Raw genomic sequence first — 23,122 nt, forward strand, 5'->3', positions numbered from 1 at the left:
CATGAGAACTTAGCCACAACAAGGGACTGAATCCCAGGGAAGGGGCGGAGAGAGTCGCTGGCTTTACGCGGCTTCAAGACCGTGGAGGGGACTTAATCAGAACCTAGGCTAAGAAAGAATTATAAGCTTAAAATAAGCAAAATTATTTCAAATATGAAATGAGAGAGAAATAGTGAATATATCAACGTATCTCCGTAGTTATGTCTAAAAGTCAGAGCTCACTCCTTTCTGAGGCAGACTAAAAAAAAAAATTGACACTGAGCCTAATGCGTCACTCGTATTTATCTCTTGGGGACAGCGGCGACGTCTGACGCATACAGGGCTCTTAAAGGAGCAGCTTTGATAAAAGTGCTCAGGAAATTCAGGCTATGACAAATATATCCCATTCGGTAATGGTTACATTTTGTACTTGAAATGGAACAGAAATGAAGCAATATGCAAACAAAAATGTATAGCAAATAAAAAGACACGGACAACAAAAACATAGAAATATGGCACTGATGAAAATCTAAAAATGTTTAGACCTAGTGCCCTCTATTGCTGTGTCCCGTGTCATATATATATATATATATATATATATATATATATATATATATATATATATATATATATATAATATGACAACCTACTCCTACTCCTTTAATCCTGGTTATAAATGTGGGTACTGTACATTTTGCAGCTGAGTAATGTCCCAGAACATGTGACTAAAGAGATGACTCATTATGATGTAACAGCCCCATTCTGTTCTGTGCAGGTGGAGAAAGAGTTGCCGACCATAACAGAGAAGAGGATATACTTTCATCCCCAAAACTATCCAAATGTTTAATGTCTTACCTGCTATATATCCCATTACATGTGTTCTGTATGCTTCTTCATTGTTTTCTGCTTATTGGAACAGTTGTAAGCAGAAACAATAGAAAAGCATGCATACCTAATTGGAAATTTAAAATGGTAATAATTTGAATATTAGAAAAATGAACATTATATAATGTACCTATATCTATTTCATATAAAACATACAAAACATACTATACCATTAACGACATGCTTATTAAAAAGAATAAGGAAAATATTACCTTGAAATCAGGTGGAATTCTTCCTCCGAAACCAAAGGCAGGAAACATTTTGTCACTGGATTTAAAAGGAATTAATGAATATATTTAGAATTGGACATAGACAACTGTAAGCCTTGCATTCTGAAAAATAGCTTTTAGGTGATTTTAGGAGATTTTAAATCTAAAACATTTTTTTGCGAACACAAAATCAGCAGGTTTTTAAAAAATATTTGCATATGGTCAATATTTATCCACTGGCAACTGCTGTAATTCTGGAGGTGAGTCTATACACCTTGGCTCATGACAGACAGAAATGAAATATGGTATTTTGCAAATATAGGCAGCAGGCAGCAGTGTGGAGTAGTGGTTAGGGCTCTGGACTCTTGACCGGAGGGTCGTGGGGTCAATCCCAGGTGGGGGAACTGCTGCTGTACCCTTGAGCAAGGTACTTTACCTAGATTGCTCCAGTAAAAACCCAACTGAATAAATGGGTAATTGTATGTAAAAATAATGTGATATCTTGTAACAATTGTAAGTCACCCTGGATAAGGGCATCTGCTAAGAAGTAAATAATAATAATAAATATAAATGCAGGATTGCGTAAGATAAGACTGACTGTTCACTATTTCTTCTTGGGCTTTGTTGGTTTTGATAACATTTTCTGTCATTTTGCTGATCTTTGTCCTATAGATTTCAACAGTGTTTGAACATTTTTTAACAAAAAAGTTTGACCTGAAAAGATACATCAACATATAAAACTGGTAAAATGATAATTAACAATTAATTACAACTCCCAATAAAAACACTGAAAATTATGCATGAAACTATCGGCTGGAAGGGGGGGACCAAATATTTTTCATTTTCAGTGAGAATGAAACCACTTTTGAAAATGGGTCACAAAATTGGTCACACAGTGCAGTGTGATGTTTGTCTGCCATCAAGCACAGTCAATGTTAACACTTTTTAAGAGTGTAGCTAATATATGAATAGTCAGAAGCCAATGTATTTTTAGATCAAAAATACAATAAATAATGAAAAGCGGTGTTTTACCACTGAACCGTACAGTGTGTCATGAATTTGTCCCTTGATATTAGTTTCAAATTTACTAACAAAGCCATGAGATACTGATCGATGGAAACTGGCTTAAGCTATTCTAAGCCAAAGTCAAGGTCACTTGAATAGATTTCTGTGTATAACAAATGGAAAATTAAGCCCAGGATGAAGCCGATAAACTGAATCAGCAATACATACTCTTTTTTTATGGCTGTGCAGCACACATTGTAAGATTTTAACATTCTTATTATTGGATTGTGATGATGAAGTTGTAATGATGTTTTTCACAGTCGCGATCTGCTTACATTTCATTATGATAGTTTTTTTAGATTATGGGTCAATTCAGACTACCAGGGTTTAGCTACTGTACTAGTATTACTAACAATATTACTTTTTTGATTTCAATTTATTTTCCTAACTGACACCCTAAAATTAACATCTATTGTTTAGTGGAAAGAAGCAAAGTTAAGAATCATTTCATAACCCAGATGAGCGCATTAAAGAGGGTTCCGATAAATATAGTGTTACATGTCCCCCACGTGTTGATACAACTGTTTAAATAGCGTACCTGTCATTTTTCTTTTCATTGTTAACATCCTGACAACTTTTTACACTTATAACTTTAAAGTCTGTTTTAAAGCTCTCTTCAAAATGTCAAAATATTATTATTACTGTTCCAGGACTATGTCAAGCTGCCTTGAACATTAAAAGGAGGGTGAGAGGGTGGCTCTGCTTTTGAAATTACTGGTTGGTGTCAGTTTCATTCAGTAGTGGCTAGAAGATGAGCTTTGCTGGAGTTTGAAAAGTATATACACTTTATGATGATGGGTTTATTGCAGGATATACTGTATATAGTCTGTATATAGTAGGATATAGCATGACCGGGTGTGTTCAGGTGCACCAAATCTATTTTTTATAGTTTAGTTTTGAAGCCAGAAATATACATTAAGTAACATATGCTTTTGTTTTATACACATACAGTATTTGTGCTTTCAGATACACTGTATATTCTGACTGAGGCTAGAGGTAGGGTCCTTGAGTGTATGTGTATGTTAGTAGACAAGAGCAGCAGAGCTAACAGGAGATTCACTGTATACCAAAGCTTTAGTCAGATACCTGATCTTCTTAAGAACGCCTATGTCAGTCAAGAGATGAGTGTAATGAAAGTGTAACGAAGCATAGTGAAAGCATGGTAAATTACAGCCAAGCAAGGTGAAGCCCTGAGAGGTAGGTACATGCATGCTCTTATTGTATTACTTGTATTGTAACGCTTGAAATGTTTTTGCTTACGATTGTAAGTCGCCCTGGATAAGGGCGTCTGCTAAGAAATAAATAATAATAATAATAATAATGCATAGTATAACCATTGGAAAACTACAACATGTCTGTGCAAATTTACTGTGGTAAACTGTGTGAAACATTTTGTATTGATCTACTGTTTATGTTGTAATATACTTTGGTCAAACCCATCTTTGATTGTGTAAGTGGCTGGTGAATAAATCAATCTTTAGTGTATTGCTTAATCTTAGCCAGTTAATATCCCCAAGTGACTGTTTCCTTGATTGGGGTAAACACATATTTCCTACTCATTGGCAACTCGAGAAGCATGTCATGACTGGCCAGTGATCATCTCTGATATATCAGCTGGAACCAACACAAGCAACCTATTACCAGAAGCAAAGCCCAGGGCTTCTCAAATCCACCAAACATGAAAAAAGAAAAAGAAATACTACCCCACATTTAAAGTGGTAATTGTTAATAAAATAATTTTAAAAATATGTTTTATTTTATTTACAAACAATTAAAGAGTTCTAACTGAGGTTTTACATGATGTATTACAGTACTGTGTATTATAATCAGCAATATTATCACTGGTCCTACTTCTCTTGAAGATCTTTAGTTTATTTGTAATGGAACATACAGATATTTTAAAAGATAACACTATCGCTGAAGTGTTGCTTCGGCTTCCTAGTACCTGATACAGTTAAAAATCACTCCACGTCTAACTGCAACCAGACCATGTGACCTAGAGCAAAGATACCAGGATGCAAAAGGTTCTCTTTTGCATTGTACAACCTGAATAAACTTAAAACGCTTTTTTTAAAAAGGAGCCAACATTTATGTTAATAAATCTAATAAGAGGTAATGGAAAATATTGAAGGCATTGGTTAGCACACCTTTAAAAATTCTTTAAACGTACCTGTCGTAATCTTGGCAAATCTCCCCCACAGCAACCAATGCTTTTAAATACTCATTAGGCTGGTAGGGATGGATGTAGTGCAACGAGCAGCTGTTGCGTGGGTCTCCATTTGAAGCTGTAAAATCTATAGCTACCTAGAAAAACAAGCATTAATCACATTTGGTGTACACCATCAATCTAATTCTAATTTGTGCATAATTTCATTCAGGATAAAGACACTCAAGCATATATGACTGGTTTCACAGACCCACATTAGCGCTAATCTTGGTTTACCTTACCTAAATTAACACTGGGTAGTCCAGGACTGTACTAATCAGGGTCTGTGAAACCAACCAATACTGCTTTACATAAAGGTCAATCGAACAGCCACTAGAGCAACTGCATCTGTTTTCACTGCACTTTCATTTCTAATTTATGCCAGTTATAATCGTCTGAAAACAGCAATTATCTTTTTATAACCAATGCCACCTGACAATTAACTAAAAAATAATAACTTTCTAATCTAGATTTAGCAGTACTCTTATCACTACTCAAATCCATTGTAGTTCCATTTGCTCTATTAATGTATTCATTTTAATCCTATTAAATGAACACAGGAAATTGCAAGGCTATTAAAAGGAGATATGTATATATTTTAAACTATGTGCATTATAATATAAGCTTGTGGACATCATGATATCTAGAGATCTTTGGGATTTTTCGAAAATAACCCTCTGATTCATGCGTTTATCTGCTTTGGTCATTGTTAAGATTTTAATAGCTTTAGCCCAAGTTAACTGCATATCATTACTGCATTTAACATTTTCCATAAAATGTACATATAGTAGCACACAGACACTAACGTACAACGTATTCCGTTTTTTTATAAGATATTTTAGCTAATTTTCATTCACAATTGCAAAACTAGCACTTTCTTGATTGCAGATTACATAGCAACATTGTATTTGTTAAACAGTTGTGGCACAGAGCAAAGGGTTAAAAAAATATGTCTGTTCTTGAAATGCATGAAAATTCCACATATACAGAGCACTTAGAATCCTCAAGTCATCTCCAGTGAGTGATGCATTATTCAAAGAGGAACATGCCTCTTGTGTCCTCCTTTTCAAATTGCACTTAATGAATAGAGAGCTACAAATATGCACATATTTTATTAACTGTCACTGTTGTTTTTCCTGACAGTATCTAGGCAAAATGTTTGTGAACACATTGATTGCTGAGAATCCTTTTATCACCTAGATTCCTTTAGAGTACTGTACATGGGTTAAAACCGAGGAAAGATTTACTTACTGTAAACTGGATCTGGCATCCACCCATAATGTAATCTAGGAATGAATGCATCTTGTGGATCTGCAAAGAAAATATTCAACAAATCCGTTATTAGTAATGTCCATGCACCCTAAGGCAAATACATACTGTACCAAGATTTCAACAAACATTGGGATGTTGGGAAGTAGATGGTTATGCTGGATAGTCTCACATGGAGAGATTACAGGAGCATAGCTCATTGTAAACATATATACTGGTGCACCAGTAGTCTTCATTTTTCTGCTCTAATGTTGGATTTATTCCAAATAAAGGAGTGCTAACCAAGGCTTTAAAATCATGTCTCTTATCTCTTGTTAGCGTCACCAGTTTTATCTCTGGTCCCTGTATCTTTTTGTTCTTTGTATATTCTGCAGATTTTTCAAGCACCACATTGTAGCAAAAGAAAGTACAGTAGTCTCTGGCTAAGAGAACACACTTCGGGAAACAAGGTAAGTGTTCTCTTAGCCAAGTGTTCTCTAAGACAGAGTTGACCACTGGACACAATATGCCAAGGCTGATCACAATATCAATTAATAAATACAAATGTATTTATTACTTCTGTCATGACGTACGTGCAACAACATATGAAATGAACAGAATAAGTAAGAGAAAAGCAATAGGCAAGCACATGTTAATAAACTATAATAGTAAACTAACAGACTAAATGAACAAAGCACCCCTACATTCAGTAGAAATGCACCAGCGGTCAGTTTTGAAAAGACTGAATAAACCACTTGAATTTTAGTTTGATGATAATGAGTTACCAGGTTACAAAACAGTACTGTATTAGTTTTGAATCGCTTCGCAACGAATCACTATCGGTGCCAAAAAGGTGTTCTTTTAAGCGAAGTTCCTGTTCCTTTTGCAGAGCATTTACAATGGGAAAAATCTTTTTCACCAAAAGGCTGTTCCATTGCCCGAAGTGTTCTCTTAGGAGGTGTTCTTATACGCGGAGACTACTGTATACAACTATTTCTTATTTTACACCAGATAACAGTGTAAAATATTTCACCAATTGGGAAAACAGGTCAATATTGCAGTCAGTTGTGCTTTATATTGACCCCTGTGGGTATATATACATTTCATATTTCTATTTTGACTGTTTACCCTAAAACAGGGGGCCACCTTATTTAAAGGCACCCATGTTTGCTATGTACACTGATCCTGCAGTTATCAACTGTCTGGCAAATAAAGTGAGAATATGTGATAAGAGTGAAAGGCATTTATCGGGCATCCTTGGGCAGTCTGGTGGAAGACTTGATGTAAGGAAAATTGAACAGTTTTCACAACTGAGAATAACACTTTGTTCTGTGTGTGACCTGCAGCACAAACTACACTGCTATCAGCCAATTACAGGTGTTGAGACAGCTTCACTGGATTCAACTATTGTCAGTAAAAAACAGACAGAAAACAGTGATTTAATTTAACCCAGACCCAGAGTACCAAAATAGATTTTTTTTTAATTCGTCACCATGGATGAAAGGGTTAATCACAAGCATCAATCAGCAAAACAGGTTTACAGTAGCGGTAAATGGAAAGCACTACAAAATAAAGTCATAAATATGAAAGTAAGTGGTTCAGTGCTGTTATCGTATTTATTTCAAAAGATATGTTTGTCATCTAATGGACTGTCACTTTTTTGTTATTTTCTTTCTGTTCTTTCAGTAATTGTAAGGTATTGATTAGGGGTGTGCAGAGGATGTGTACTCATTATCAGAGCTGTCTTACTCATACAGACACTCGAAGCTGGTGGGGCTAAATCTGGAAGTACCATAGACAATGAATTTCAGCAACTTACAAAGTAATAAGACATGGAGGAAATAATCTGTTTCTGTCATTGGCAATGCTAAAATAGTCAGACTGTGAACATTGTGATATAATGTTAGGACTGCAGGGAGTGCGCAGTGAAAAAGGTAATAGTGATCCTGAGCTGAAGCAACAACAAAAAACACAGCACTCAATTACAATAAGTCAGTGTTCACTCATTACCTCCTGCTAAAGCCATCTGCACATGCACGTTCAATATTAATTTTCTTGCATTTCCAATAAATAATTCCACCTCAGGTGGCAGCTGTTCAGGGCTCTTCAAATATTACTCCCATCAAAGTAAACAGCCCATTCCTGTAAATGTTTAATCACAAATCTGTCAATTCTGGTGGAAGTTTTTCATGATATATTCAGTGCAAAGAGTGTCAACTTCAACAATATGTGAAAAAATTGGTTTTATCAAGTTTAATCCTCAAATCAGAGCCCATATTTATAATCAGTGATATAATACCTTTTCCCATTAATAAAATTAGTGTGCAAATCCATTTGTATATATAATACCATACTGATGTTATTAAATTACAACTTAAATTAAATCTGCTGTTGACAGAATATTTGAATAATGACCAAACTTAATTGCATTCTGTATAAATAAAAGCTATTACTGTAGTACCACCAAATGTACTTTCTTCATACACTCAGTGCCTCTGTAGGAACGCCTAGACAGGTAAGAGTGCCTTTGCGGTCCATTTATTAATCGCGCGTCAGGCACGCCAGGTCTAATTAATTTTCACACGCGCAGTTAATTTTATACGCGCTGTTTAAAAGTATTTTTTTTCACAGTCAAACGGGTTTAAATGGCCCTGCATATCAACAAAGCACTCACTAGGCATCTCCAGCCCCGCCCCACCCTTTTGTTTGCTATAGCGTTCAGCTATGTAAGAAATAAATAATAATAATAATAATAGTCGTACATACCAATCGATCATCTCTAGATCACTCGTTTTATCACCAAACTCCTCAATAATGCGATCCAAGTCATTATTTTATTACTATAACATCTGAAAAAAGCTCTGCAAATGTCCATGATAGTTTCAGTGCGCTGACGCACTCAGCCAGCTTGTTTACTATGAACGCCCCGTTATCTGATACCTGATACCATGTATGACTATTCATGAGATACGCCTTTTTTTTTTTTTTTTTTTTTTCCGACTTGTCTCGGCTCCTGTCGCTACCACTCGGCAATTGAATGGTTTTCTCGGCTTTTTCCGGAGAAAAAACGACTAAACACCCGTTTATTGCGTTGCTATAATGATGTCGGACCCAGTCCGACAAAGGACCTGTGAGGAATAATTGCAATGTCGGACCCAGTCCGACAATGGACCACAAAGGGTTAAGTGGTGGCCAATATGTGTCTCAAAATGATAACACCTAAAATGAGGTTCAGATTTTGGGGGATTATTAAAATATATATATATATTATTATTATTATTATTATTATTATTATTATTATTATTATTATTATTATTATTATTATTTATTTCTTAGCTGACGCCCTTATCCAGGGCGACTTACAATTGTTACAAGATATCGCATTATTTTTACATACAATTACCCATTTATACAGTTGGGTTTTTACTGGAGCAATCTAGGTAAAGTACCTTGCTCAAGGGTACAGCAGCAGTGTACCCACCGGGGATTGAACCCACGACCCTTCGGTCAAGAGTCCAGAGCCCTAACCACTACTCCACACTATAAATCAGATTCAATTTTGAATTCATAAAAAAAACATCAAAGTGTCTGGTCTGCATCATCTATATCACTGTTATGAGTGAAATCAATGTGGATGGGAATGCACTATTTTTAAACAAAAGTTTAAGTAAGAAAATCAGAGAAAACAGCAGTGTACCAAACATTAAGATGAACCAGTGTACTGCATTGTACAGCAGAAACGTTAAAGTCACATGATATGGCACATGTCAATGTAATAGGTCAGAAGTCTATGTGATCAACATATATAGCATGGACAGTTTACATATAAAGCTACTCAAATGATTTCTGAGATATGAGATACATGAGTTAGGTCTTTATATTCCAGAAACAAAAAAGTAGCATGGTCAAATATGTTAGCCAACTTACGCCATATGTAAAAATGAAGGACGTGTAAGATTTTGCTAGAGGATTTACCAGCTGAAATGGTTTACAGTGCCTATAGTAAGTATTCATCCCCCTTGGACGTTTTCAGTTTGTTGTGTTACAACCTGAAATCTTGATGCATTTAAATGGGATTTTTTTCCTTTGATTTACACAACTTACGCAACACTTTGAAGAGGCAAGATAATTTTATTGTGAAACAACAGTTAATGAAAAATGAAAAAATTCTGAAATGTCTTGGTTAGATAAATATTCACCCCCCTGAGTCAATACTTGGTAGAACCACCTTTGGCAGCAATTACAGCTGTGAGTCTTTTGGGGTAAGTCTCTACCAGGTTTGCACATCTGGATTGTGCAATATTCACCCATTCTTCTTGGCAATATTGTTCACGCTCTGTCAAGTTGGATGGGGATCATTGGTGGACAGCAATCTTCAAGTTTTGCCACAGATTCTCAATCGGATTCAAGTCCGGTCTTTGACTGGGCCACTCTAGGACATTCACTTCCTTGTTTTTAAGCCACTCCAATGTTGCTTTGGCTGTGTGCTTGGGGTCATTGTCCTGCTGAAAGATGAATCTCTGTCCCACATGAATCTTTTGCCACATCTTTTCAGAGTCTCCCACATGCCTTTTTGCAAATTCCAAGCAGGATTTTACATGGGCTTTTTTCAGAAATGGCTTCCTTCTTGCCACTCTTCCATACAGGCCAGATTTATGGAGTACCTGAGCTATTCTTGACACATGGACAGTTTCTTCCATCTCAGCCATGGAACGCTGTAGGTCTTCAGAGTTGTCATTGGTCTCTTTCTGGCTTCTCTGACCAATGCCCTTCTTACCCAGCTGCTCAGTTTGGGAGGACGGCCTGCTCTAAGCAGATTCTGGGTGGTGCCATATACCTTCCACTTCTTAATGATCGACTTGACTGTGCTCCAAGGGATATTCAATGCATCTGAAATATTTTTATACCCCTCCCCTGATCTGTGCCTTTCCACAACTTTATCCCAAAGTTGTTTTGAAAGCTCCTTGGTTTTCATGGTAATATCTTTGCTTTGAATGCACTACCCAACTGTGGGACCTTACAGAGACAGGTGTATTTAATCTGAAATCATGTGAACCACTTTTATTGCACACAGATGGACTCCATTTAAATATTCCTGTAAATATTAACTTAATTCTGGAGGCAATTGGTTGCACCTGAGCTTATCTAGGCATATCATTGCAAAGGGGGTGAATACTTATCTAATGAAGACTTTTCAGGTTTTTATTTTTAATTGATTTGTTTTTTTCCCCCATTTTTTCACACATTGAAAGTGTTGAGTAGGTTGTGTAAATCAAAGGGAAAAAAATACAATTTAAATGCATCAAGATTTCAGATTGTTACACAACAATCCAAGGGGGGTGAATACTTACTATAGGCACTGTACAAGATATTAGCAATGGTGGGTGCAGTAATGTCGGTGGCAGACTAAAAAAAAACATCCCTAGCATAGGTATGCTTTTAAAATGTTTAAGAATTCATTAAAAATGAGCAAAATAATACAATAAAAAAAATTATCACTTTATATTATCCCAAATGCTTGAGCGAATTGCTGCCTGTGTGTATTTTAAATTAATAACATTACATTTTAAATATTACTATTATATTAAGAGGATTACCTTGCACTGGTTTAGAATTACAATTCCTGAGTTTTTGTAATTCTTTTTCTTGACTTTGTATTTTTGATTTATACATTCCCACTGCACCTACAAAACAAACCAACAAACCAAAAAAACAGGTTAATTAAAAGATACATAAATATACAAAACAAACCTTTGGCGATTATGAGTAAATATTTGGGGGGGACAGGTTCAATCGCATGGGCAGGCTGGAGGGGGAAGGAATGCCACCCTATCCCTGGCTGTGTTTGGGGAATCTCAGGGGGTGAGGAGTTTTAACTGTATGGCACACAGGCCGCAGGTGTTGTGAGAAAGGTTTGTTTTGATGTGAAACTAAATATGGCCAAACATGGCAAAGGTCTGTGTGATTGTCATCTGATAAAGTGCACCAGGACAATGACAACAATGAATCAAACGCCATGTTGCTCGTAATCGCTTGCTGCAGCTCCACCTGCTGTTCAGAATGAACATCTAAGAAAAGGGCCTGTATATCTTCAAAGCTGCAATTTCAATGGCAGTGTTCAATTTAACATCTATAAATAGTGCTTATTTTTTTAATCAGTTCAGTGTTTATAATAATAATAAGATTCATTCTAAAGGTTATGGGTGCATACTGATTAAATAAATTGCAGAGTTGATCTATAAAACTTTCAGAGATAATTTAACCCACCTACAGCTACTTTTAAATGCATTGTTGCTTAATGTTTTCTACAACGTTAAATGATCTCCGTTTCAATCTGAAAGAAATATTTTTGGATATCCCTGCAAGCAGGTTTTAAAGTTTATTAAATTATTGTTACAATTATCCAAATTCAGTATAGTGCTTATTTAAATATTATTTTAGCAATTTTAAAAACGTTCGATCAAGCTCTGATCCGATTCTGATCTTGGTCTATAACAAACATGGTTAATCTGTTAGTTGGGTCGTATTCTTACTTCTTCCTCACCGAAATCCTCAAGAGGGTATTGCCTATCTTTAAAAACCCGACCTATACGTGTCTGACGGTTTCCAATAAAACTAATTGCATTTAGTTCCTCAATTTTTCAAAAGTGGGATCAAGTTCTGAATGTTCTAAAGCTGACGGCAGAAGGAAAATGTAATTTTCCTTATTGAATTTGCCATGACGCAGTTAAGCTTTTGCAAAGGATTTTTTTTTTCATTCTGCGATGTTGAGTGTAGGGGTCGCAATTGTAGCAAATATGAAACGCAAGGAACAAAAACAATTAAGCTTTAAAAAAATTCAAAGTGATTTTTTTTTTTATTATTATTATTATTTAATATCCCTGCCAAGGAGGCTTTTGCTGGCCGGACAGTACAGGTCAGCGGACCGGATTTGGCCCGCGGGCCGCCAGTTGCCGACCATTGCAGTACATTATAGATAGTTTAGTTCCTGATGTGTGGCAGTTGTAAAATCCAACACAAATCAGAATGTCGCGGCCTTCCGACGTTTACTTGGGTCTGGCCTTGTTTTGAAATACGTGGAAACACAGCTTTAATATCTTAACACTGTCTTATAAAACCTGCTTAAGTGTAGGTTCAGCGTTTTCAAGGTATTTTGATTATTATAATGCACTTCAGATAAATCTACCAATCACTGCTAATGATTAGCTTAAATTGGCATTACTGTTCATCAGGGGCCCCTAACTGTTTAAAAGTTGGGGGGGGACCAGTTCCAGTGGCATTTCTGCACAATGCTGTACAGTAGCTATAATTCTAACATGCAGCTTATTAAAGGGAAGTGCTAAACAAACACAAACAATAACATGTACAACATGTTATAATATATATATATATATATATATATATATATATATATATATATATAGAGAGAGAGAGAGAGAGAGAGAGAGAGAGAGAGAGAGAGAGAGAGAGAGAGAGAGAGAGAGAGAGAGAGAGAGAGAAAATTAACAGTTAAAATATTCCTTGTTCGGCTTTGTTTTAAATGTAGTGCTGGATGCTAGAGACAATGCTTATCAGACAATGCTGAGCTCAGTTATCACAGCTTAACCAGCTGCTACGAGACTTTCGGAAAGTAAACACTCTATTGCAGGACAATGCTTGGTGCTGATAGGTTGAAACAATAAGCACCCGCCCTCGCATTGCAATGCTTAGTGCCATTTGGTTGCAGCACTAAATGCCAGCCCTCACCCAGCCAATTCATGACAATATTACAGGCAGTACAGATCAACCAATACACTGCACATACATTAACAAGAGTACAGTTGTGTTGGGCAGAACTTCCACTTCCTGCATCCTTAGGCACCAAAATAAATAAAAATTGATGCAGCAAGTACATAAAATTTACCTGCCCCAGACCAAAAGGAGTCGATGATATACTGAAATCTAAGAGATTTCAGTATATCATGAGCTACACTGGTAAATATTGAATCGCCTTTTTTTTTTTTATCAAATCAGCATTTATTTCTAAATGTTTTAGTCATTCAGGGACATAACATACCTAAATGTTTATTATTAAAAGAATGTGAGTTTAAATTATTTGTAATTACACACATTTCGATATGAAAGCTGAATACACTATGTAACACAATTTTTGTTCCTGGGTAGTAAGTGTTATTTCCTAATTGCTTATGCCTCAAAAGTAAAGAAAATGGCTATTATTCCCCACAAACTTTGCTTTTGTGACCAGGACAGTGATATTTTGAAATTTACCTATTTCCAATGAGAAAACAGGCGAATTTGTGTCTTTTCGTTCACATAAAGTCAGAAAAAAACAACATATGAATCCAAATTAACATGTATTTATACTAAAGTAATACAACAATGACTACAAAAGATTTAGAAGTGAGTAGTTTTTCGAGATTTACGATTATACTGTAAATCAGTTTCACGAATCAGCCCCCAAATGTAGTCTCCCATCATGTTCTCGTTATACTGTCCTTGGTAGCGGCGTTCAAAGTCCAGTATATCGTGGTGGAAGCGCTCGCCTTGCTCCTCCGAGTACGCTCCCATGTTCTCCTTGAATTTATCAAGATGAGCATCAAGGATATGGACTTTGAGGGACATCCTACAACCCATTGTGCCGTAGTTCTTCCCCAGAGTCTCAACCAGCTCCACATAGTTTTCGGCCTTGTGATTGCCCAGGAAGCCCCGAACCACTGCGACAAAGCTGTTCCAAGCCGCTTTCTCCTTACTAGTGAGCTTCTTGGGGAATTCATTGCACTCCAGGATCTTCTTAATTTAACAAATTTTATAACATAAAATTTCGAGCAACAATTGTCCATCTTACCTTCCAGAGTTTTTTTTGCAGTGCTCGCAGGTGAAATGAGGTGCCCAGGGTTTGTCTTGATCCCCGACAGGCATGCCGAAATATGCCTTGTAGGCCTCACACATCTTAGCAGATGCTTCCACGGAGTACTTTTTCGCTCTTGTCTTGATAAATTGGCCGCAGACATAGCAAAATGCATCTGCCGGATGCTTGCAGCCTCTTGATGCCATCTCAGAAAAATGCAGATATGTATCCACTTAGGCAGCTGGAACTAAACTGAACTGGTGGGCTTAAGGCCCCTGTATTTATACTACTATTTATATTACTGGAAAGTTCTAGAATGTTCTAGAAGTTACTCCAAGTTTACTCAGCACTGAATCTATCTGGAATGTTCTGGAAAATAGGTAAATTTCAAAATATCACTGTCCTGGTCACAAAAGCAAAGTTTGTGGGGAATAATAGCCATTTTCTATACTTTTGAGGCATAAGCAATTAGGAAATAACACTTACTACCCAGGAACCAAAAAAAAAAAAAAAATATTTGTTACACGGTGATATTAATATCAGCAAAGAACAACTAAGTTACATGTTTTGAATGAAAAAAAAAATGTATCCAACAGTTTCACTAAAGTAAAATCAGGATTGTGTGATTTTGAGTGCCACTTTTTGATATATTTACTAATGTTTAAGTTAAAAATAAAATATTTTGGTGGGAATTGAACTTGTTGCTGCGGGGCCATAAACATTACCCTAATTTTTTATTCTAAAACCCCAAATTTAGTCTGATACTCTCTCTTCCTTACCTTTTTTTAAAAATAATGGTCTTATACTCTCTCTTCATTCAGATATTTTTGCGAATAATAAATAAAAAATATATGCCTATATTTAAGTATTAATATTTCATGCAGTCATCTCTCCTGACCGTCTGCCAAGTTCACATTCACTAAATGACGTTTTTTCTTACTTCTTAGTTAGCGTTAGATTTTAAAGCAAACTAATGCCAAACACAACAAGGCATAATACAAAAATAATGAACTAAAAAAGTGGAGGGGCAAAATATATAGTTTGACCCCCTCATATTCAAAGTGGGGGGGCACATGCCCTTTCTGCCCCATGAGTTAGGCACCTATGCTGTTGATATATGTCATGGTCATCAACTTTTTCATCATCCTTATACAGGTAACCACCCCAGATGTGGCAGGGCATGTATTTTACTGACATATTTATTATAAAACACACAATTTCATGGTTTTAACAGCTAGAACCCCAAAATGCACACTAATACAATGAATACAGTTAATAAAGTTAATAAGGGGGTGTGACAGGAGTGAAAGGAGTCCCTCTTGTAATTCACCCTCCCGACTACTGGCAGCGCTGTGCAGGAAGGACCGAAACAGAGGAGAAAGGCTGAGTCATGGTTGGGGCAGAAACCGCAGTGGTGGCGGCCATCTTAACTTGGAGCAGGACCTCATGGTTGAGCCCCATTATTGCAATCAGCTGTGCTGCGCTCGACAATTTGCTGAGGTGGGGCAGTGCACTAATTGTAGGGGCAGGGCTCGGCCCTTTTTAGGCTGTGGGGTTCTGCCATTTGGGTCCCCTGTCCTGGATTAACACCCGCAAGAGACGTGCTGGTTTGTTTGTTTTCACAACTGAAGCCCTGTGTTTGCAGATCCTTGACGAGCTGTGAGTGTGTTTTCCCTTGCTTTCCCTACCCCTTTGGATACCTGGACGGATCTGCAGCGCAGCACCTTTCGTCTCTGTGCCTTTGTGTTTGTGAAGCCTCAGGAGGGAGCTGAGGCAGCAGCTGGAGGATGCCGGTTGCCACCGCGTGGCGGAACCACGTGATTGTTTTGTTTTGATTTTGTGTTTCTGTGTAGTGCGAGACTATTTTATTTACTGTTTTCATTTCAACCCTTGATTACTATTGATAGTATTCAAGGGGGTTTCTTATTTTGGTTTGTGCAATACTGTACCTGTCTTTGACCCCTGCTATTATTCTCCGTATGGAATATTAATAAAACCCTGCCCAGCCCTGCCTTGCTGGTGCGCAGGTTGTACCTCACTTGCTTCCTGTCTCCATCACTTCTGGGTCACGTCACTTCCTCCCATAACCCACCACAGGGGGTAAAAAAATCACTTCTGGAGTAAACACCAGCAGGATTAATACAGAATTAAAGAGTTTGTTTTGACCGATAAAATAGACCTCACTGCACTTAAACTTGGGAATTCGTACCTGTCTTCCCTCCATGGCCCCTCGCATTTCTTTGAATGTCGAATGGTATTCTCCAATGAAATCATGTTTGCCATTAGAGTCCCAGTCCCAAACAATGCACTGTAAAATAAAATAGTACAAGTTATTGGCTTGTGTACACAGCGTTTCTTTTTCTGTATACATAAAAAGAATACTGTAGATACTGTATTCAGTGACTTCCATGAGAGAATCCTAATGCAACTTTATTGTGGGAATAAAAATTGTATGATATTTATGAAATATTAATATGAACCACCAGTGGTGATTTCTGGGTACCGCTCTACAATCAAGATCAAAGGAATGTCAATTTTAGCAAGAAAATGTTTTGAGTAATTTAGTCTCTATCAGCAAGTTTCTTCCTTGGAGGCCTGGAAATAGTTTAGACAATTTTAGACAACCTAGAAACTACTGTACTGTAAATGGCTTTGTCTCAATCCAGTACTAAACCCATCCCACTAAAATGGAAAGTGATGTAATTCTCAGAAGTGTTGCATGTAGACTGTTATTTCCATTTCATGTTATTCTGTGAATGTACTATAATGTTTTTATACCTTCTGTTTCTGCGCCCCAGCACCTCTGGGCACCTCTTCCATTATGAAAGTTAAATCTCATACTATTTTTTCTTTTCTTTTTCTTTTTTTTGTTTAATCTCAAACGGGTCATTCTACCATTAGAGTGCCTTTTGTGTCCCAAAACCGATTTTACTCAAACTAATTGCTGCATTATAAAACTATTATGTAATTCATATTCACATGCTTTGGAAAAAACACACTATAATGCACTTAGTGAAAATCATACTTATTTTTTAAACAACAAGCCACATGTCCCTATTCATCTTTTTACTAAACCCCACTACATCCTAATACATGTATAACATTTTACCATTATAAGAGCAAACAACTCAGTACATTGTTTCTCAAATATACATTTACACAATCAATAAATATTTATTAACATAAATTAAGATATTTAATACTGTCCCTAAATCCACTGTCAACCCTATTATTGAGGCGACGCCCCCTGAAAAATAATGGATTATCCCACAAATCACACCTGTTCATATATTTTTTAAAGCTAACTTCTCTTCTGGTACGTAAGGTATTTTATAAGTGTCAACCATGTTACATGTAGTAAATCAGAAAAAAAATATATAATTTGTTTTATAAACCCCATGAAGCCCTTTACCAGAAGCACAACATGTGCACCAATTCTGTTTACCTCATTGGACATAAAGGCCAAATTTCGTTATATACAGTACTGTGCAAAAGTTTTAGGCAGGTGTGAAAAAATGCTGTAAAGTAAGAATGCTTTCAAAAATAGACATGTTAATAGATTATATTTATCAATTAACTAAATGCAAAGTGAGTGAACAGAAGAAAAATCTAAATCAAATCCATATTTGGTGTGACCACCCTTTGCCTTCAAAACAGCATCAATTCTTCTAGGTACACTTGCACAAAGTCAGGGATTTTGTAGGCATATAGTCAGGTGTATGATTAAACAATTATACCAAACAGGTGCTAATGATCATCAATTCCATATGTAGGTTGAAACACAATCATTAACTGAAACAGAAACAGCTGTGTAGGAGGAATAAAACTGGGTGAGGAACAGCCAAACTCAGCTAACAAGGTGAGGTTGCTGAAGACAGTTTACTGTCAAAAGTCATACACCATGGCAAGACTGAGCACAGCAACAAGACACAAGGTAGTTATACTGCATCAGCAAGGTCTCTCCCAGGCAGAAATTTCAATGCAGACAGGGGTTTCCAGATGTGCTGTCCAAGCTCTTTTGAAGCACAAAGAAACGGGCAACGTTAAGCACCGTAGACGCAGTGGTCGGCCAAGGAAACTTACTGCAGCAGATGAAAGACACATCATGCTTACTTCCCTTCGCAATCGGAAGATGTCCAGCAGTGCCATCAGCTCAGAATTGGCAGAAAACAGTGGGACCCTGGTACACCCATCTACTGTCCGGAGAAGTCTGGTCAGAAGTGGCCTTCATGGAAGACTTGCGGCCAAAAAGCCATACCTCCGACATGGAAACAAGGCCAAGTGACTCAATTATGCACGAAAACACAGGAACTGGGGTGCAGAAAAATGGCAGCAGGTGCTCTGGAATGATGAGTCAAAATTTGAAATATTTGGCTGTAGCAGAAGGCAGTTTGTTCGCCGAAGGGCTGGAGAGAGGTACACGAATGAGTGTCTGCAGGCAACAGTGAAGCATGGTGGAGGTTCTTTGCAAGTTTGGGGCTGCATTTCTGCAAATGGAGTTGGGGATTTGGTCAGAATTAATGGTCTCCTCAATGCTGAGAAGTACAGGCAGATACTTATCCATCATGCAATACCATCAGGGAGGCATCTGATTGGCCCCAAATTTATTCTGCAGCAGACAACGACCCCAAACATACAGCGAAAGTCATTAAGAACTATCTTCAGCGTAAAGAAGAACAAGGAGTCCTGGAAGTGCTGATCTCAAAATCATTGAGTCTGTCAGGGATTACATGAAGAGAGAGAAGCAACTGAGGCTGCCTAAATCCACAGAAGAACTGTGGTTAGTTCTCCAAGATGTTTGGGCCAACCTACCTGCCGAGTTCCTTCAAAAACTCTGTGCAAGTGTAACTAGAAGAATTGATGTTGTTTTGAAGACAAAGGGTGGTCACACCAAATATTGATTTGATGTTGATTTTTCTTCTGCACTCACTTTGCATTTTGTTAATTGATAAATATAAACTATTAACATGTCTATTTTTGAACGCATTCTTACTTTACAGCATTTTTTCACACCTGCCTAAAACTTTTGCACAGTACTGTATGTCAACCTTGTTGCTGGTCAACTTAATTTTAATTGCTGTTTTCTTAATACAGCATGCATTTATTGAATTTTAATATAGTTTATTAGACAAAGAGAAGGAGAGATGATACCTTTTATTGGACTAACTAAACAAGAATTCACCTATTAATTAATATAATTTATTATAATAAGAAGTTAATTGAAATGACTATGTACACCATAATATATATGTAATATAATAATACATATATATTATTTTAATAATACATGTTAACTTTAAAGTGGGGTTCAGGGGTGGGAGCCGGAGCTGCTCTCCTCCTATTTTTCTCCTGCCTATCAAAGCTATCTGTCTATTTAAGCCACGTCACAATCTATGTTCCTTCTCTTGCGTTTGCTTTTTTGCATACGTTGCAGCAAGCCTCCCTGCCAGATTCTCCTCAAAATATCTCATTCATTTCTCCAATGGACCGTCTACTTCTAATGCAGACCATTACCCAGCAACCAGACCTGCTGCCCCGGGACTACGGAGATCAAAATGCCCCCGCCAACAGGCTCAGCCTCCGGAGCAGCTATTTTATAAGGTTCGGCCACTCGCCAAACTCTTAAAAACCCTGCACGACAACAATATCAACATCCCGGCTGGAAGCCAGCATATGCCGTGGCTCAATAATAAATGGTACTTTTATATCTGCTACATCCACGTTGCCTCCTTCTCACAAGCGCGCTTCTGCAAACTCGCTCACAGAGAGTTCCAGGACAGGCTGCAGCAGCCCCTCCTCTCAGCAGTGCAGCAACCAGGAGACGTACCCAAACTCATCCTACAGCTTCATAACAACATTTTCGAGGACATGAAGTCCCTCATTCACCCCCTTGCAGTCTCAATTGCTTCAATTAATACACGGCTCAACGATATGGACAAAATGGTTTGCTCCTCCATTACTTCAAGCCAGTATTCAACACTGCAATCATGGCTGCCATCTCTTCGGGTTCAGCACTTCCGGTCCCCACAGCTGATATTTCGACCTACAACTGGGCGTCAGCCGCCCTCAGTGGTCCACAGCAAGCGCCTGTAGTCAGAAATCAAGTCCAGCCACCACATATGGTTTCTACTTTTGACATTTGTGCAACATTGAGGGCTAGATTCTCAAAGCTATTTTCCAAGCTCATTTAATTTTATTTTCTGAAAGGGAACATTTTCCTCTTCCTTCTTTCCAGGTTATGAACAGTTAAGAAAAAACAAAAGAACAAAAAAAAACAATTCCCATAATGTCATTACAAGACACTGGTTTGCAACTAACCTTTCTTCTCTTATCTCCAGAGCAGGTCTATATCCCCAGTTCTATACCCCACACTCATTCAGGATCGGTGCAGCAAAAGTCAATGATAGTCATCACCTTATAAAAACTATGGGTCGCTGGTCATCAGCAGCAGTCCACTCCTACATTAGTTCTCTTCCTACAGACATCTCAGCAGCTCTAGTATGCCCGGAGTGGAGGCACCCACCCAGAGGTTTCCTCCTAACAGAGGGTGTTTTTCCTCTCCACCGAGCAGAGGGTCGCACATAGCCCGTCTTACTAACCATCTCTCTCTTTATCCTTGTTTGTCCTTCTTCCCTGTTTTTTGTTGCGCATTGGCACACGGTCTTTTGTTTGTCTTCACAGGTGCGATCCTTGTGGGGAGCCGGTGGTCCACCCTTTTGGGGGGATAGCGAGTCTTCTCTAAGGGGCAAACCTTGTCTCTTACCTGTCTCCATGCTGAGGATGCTTAAAGGTGACTTAGGTGTCATGGATGCTCAAAATCAAACCATCAACTTCCAGCAGTGGAATACCAAGAATGACAAAAATGGGTGAAAGTTTATAACTTATAGGAGGCTGTGTGGTCCAGTGGTTAAAGAGACCGGCTTGTAACCAGGAGGTCCCTGGTTCAAATCCCACCTCAGCCACTGACTCATTGTGTGACCCTGAGCAAGTCACTTAACCTCCTTGTGCTCCGTCTTTCGGGTGAGACGTAATTGTAAGTGACTCTGCAGCTGATGCATAGTTCACACACCCTAGTCTCTGTAAGTCGCCTTGGATAAGGCGTCTGCTAAATAAACAAATAATAATAATAATAATAAGAGAACAGAGAATAATAGAGAACAGTGCTGTAAAGCAAGGGTTCCCAAACTGTGAGCCAATGGAAAAAAGTTTAGGAACCCCTGCTGTAAAGGACAAGCCCTGTTTGCACTCTCCCTACTGGTCATGCCTCGAAAGCAATGCTGATGTGTGAATATAGTGAAGTCCAAGCACAGGAACAGGATGGGTAACGAGTTTGTGACCAGTATACTGCAAGTCTGGTATGGTTTAAGGAGACTGCAAAGATTTTGTTCCAAGTAAAAACATGCTACAGTGTTTCAATGTGTACCACAGCAAGGCAGCAGAAGCACTGGGGCCTGAAGACAGCAAGACCAGAGTATGCAGTATGCAGGGTGTCTAGTGTTTCATGCTTTAGGTAGGAAATAATTTGTTATTGGTGTGAAAAGGGTGCAATATTTAAAGCTTTCACATAGCTAACAATAATAATGTAGCGACCGGTTAACTTTCAATATGTCTTCAATGTAATATATGTTGTGTTGTAGCATTTTATAGTAGTTTAACAACTTAACTTTTGATGAGTGTTCAAAGTTATTAGTGTTTAAAAACACACAAAGCAATGTACTTGTAGACTTGCAATCCGCCATCTTGTTTTTAAGGTTGATTGAGTGTATTGGCAACACTGTTGGAAAGGCAAAAAGGCGATGCTCGAGTGTGGTGACACAATGAAAAATTATCCTTAATTTCGCGGCAGTATTTTGTATTGTATTACTTTGTATACGATGTGCAATATGTGATTGTAAACTTGTAACACTATGTGGCAGGGTGCCCCGCCCCTGTGCGTATTTTTGTGTTTTATGTTTTATGTGGGGTTTTATTGTTGGTGTGTATGTATTGGTGCACAGGGTATAATGTGGGCTATGTATCACAAGTGATTTAAAATATGTATATTTTTGTATTTAGGCACAGAGATTGCACAATCACAACATCAGGGTTTCCCCTGGGTTCTAGATTTTTGTAGTCATTAGTGACTAATCCTTTCTAAAAACATTAGTCACTCCAGATATTCAGTAGTCACTACTGGCACACAGCTCAAGTCTTCAAGGGTGTTATGAATCCTGTTTTTATTTTATACCTTAAATCACTGTATTGACCAAAACAATTATTTAATTTAAACCGTTTTAATAATGCTCTACAGTTTAAATAAATTGGTAATGTACAGCTGTAAAGTTTTAGAACATTAAAATTCAAGAACCAGATTTATTTGCCCTGAAAAGCTACATACAGACACAGAATGCATTATGAATTACTTATACCATGTATGTCTTTTTACAATAAAAAGAAGAAAAAAACAGTGTTAGAATATTATATACAACCCATGGAAACGGAGTTTTCCAATAAGGCTGAACTTTGCTGCTTGTTTTCTTTTTTGTTATCTGACACGTGTGAGCTTTATTTGTTCTTTTTTTCTGGTGTTCCGAATCCAAGTCTTCATTTTCTACAGCTTGTTGTTCTGTTTGTTCTGTTTCACTCTGCTGTGGCCACGCTGAAAAAACTAGTGGATTTTCTTCTGCGACATTTTACAGTATT

General features: G+C 37.6%; 1 protein-coding gene across 3 annotated transcripts in view; it reads right to left on the reverse strand.

The window, feature by feature from the left end:
• LOC117435654 (copine-4) overlaps window positions 1–23,122 on the reverse strand; it is a 193,013-nt gene that overhangs the window by 14,568 nt on the left and 155,323 nt on the right. The window contains exons 8-12 of one of the 3 annotated variants that reach the window (XM_034058993.3): window positions 16,650–16,748; window positions 11,190–11,276; window positions 5,596–5,655; window positions 4,309–4,442; window positions 1,077–1,131 (exon numbers count right to left, since the gene is read on the reverse strand). In XM_034058993.3, the coding sequence (XP_033914884.3) occupies window positions 1,077–1,131; window positions 4,309–4,442; window positions 5,596–5,655; window positions 11,190–11,276; window positions 16,650–16,748 (435 nt within the window). The remainder of the gene's footprint in view (window positions 1–1,076; window positions 1,132–4,308; window positions 4,443–5,595; window positions 5,656–11,189; window positions 11,277–16,649; window positions 16,749–23,122) is intronic. The other 2 variants (XM_059013133.1, XM_059013139.1) reach the window with 2 other exon arrangements.

This window comes from Acipenser ruthenus, chromosome 3 (assembly GCF_902713425.1).
Source record: "Acipenser ruthenus chromosome 3, fAciRut3.2 maternal haplotype, whole genome shotgun sequence".
In the NCBI taxonomy this organism is placed as follows: Eukaryota; Metazoa; Chordata; class Actinopteri; order Acipenseriformes; family Acipenseridae; genus Acipenser; species Acipenser ruthenus.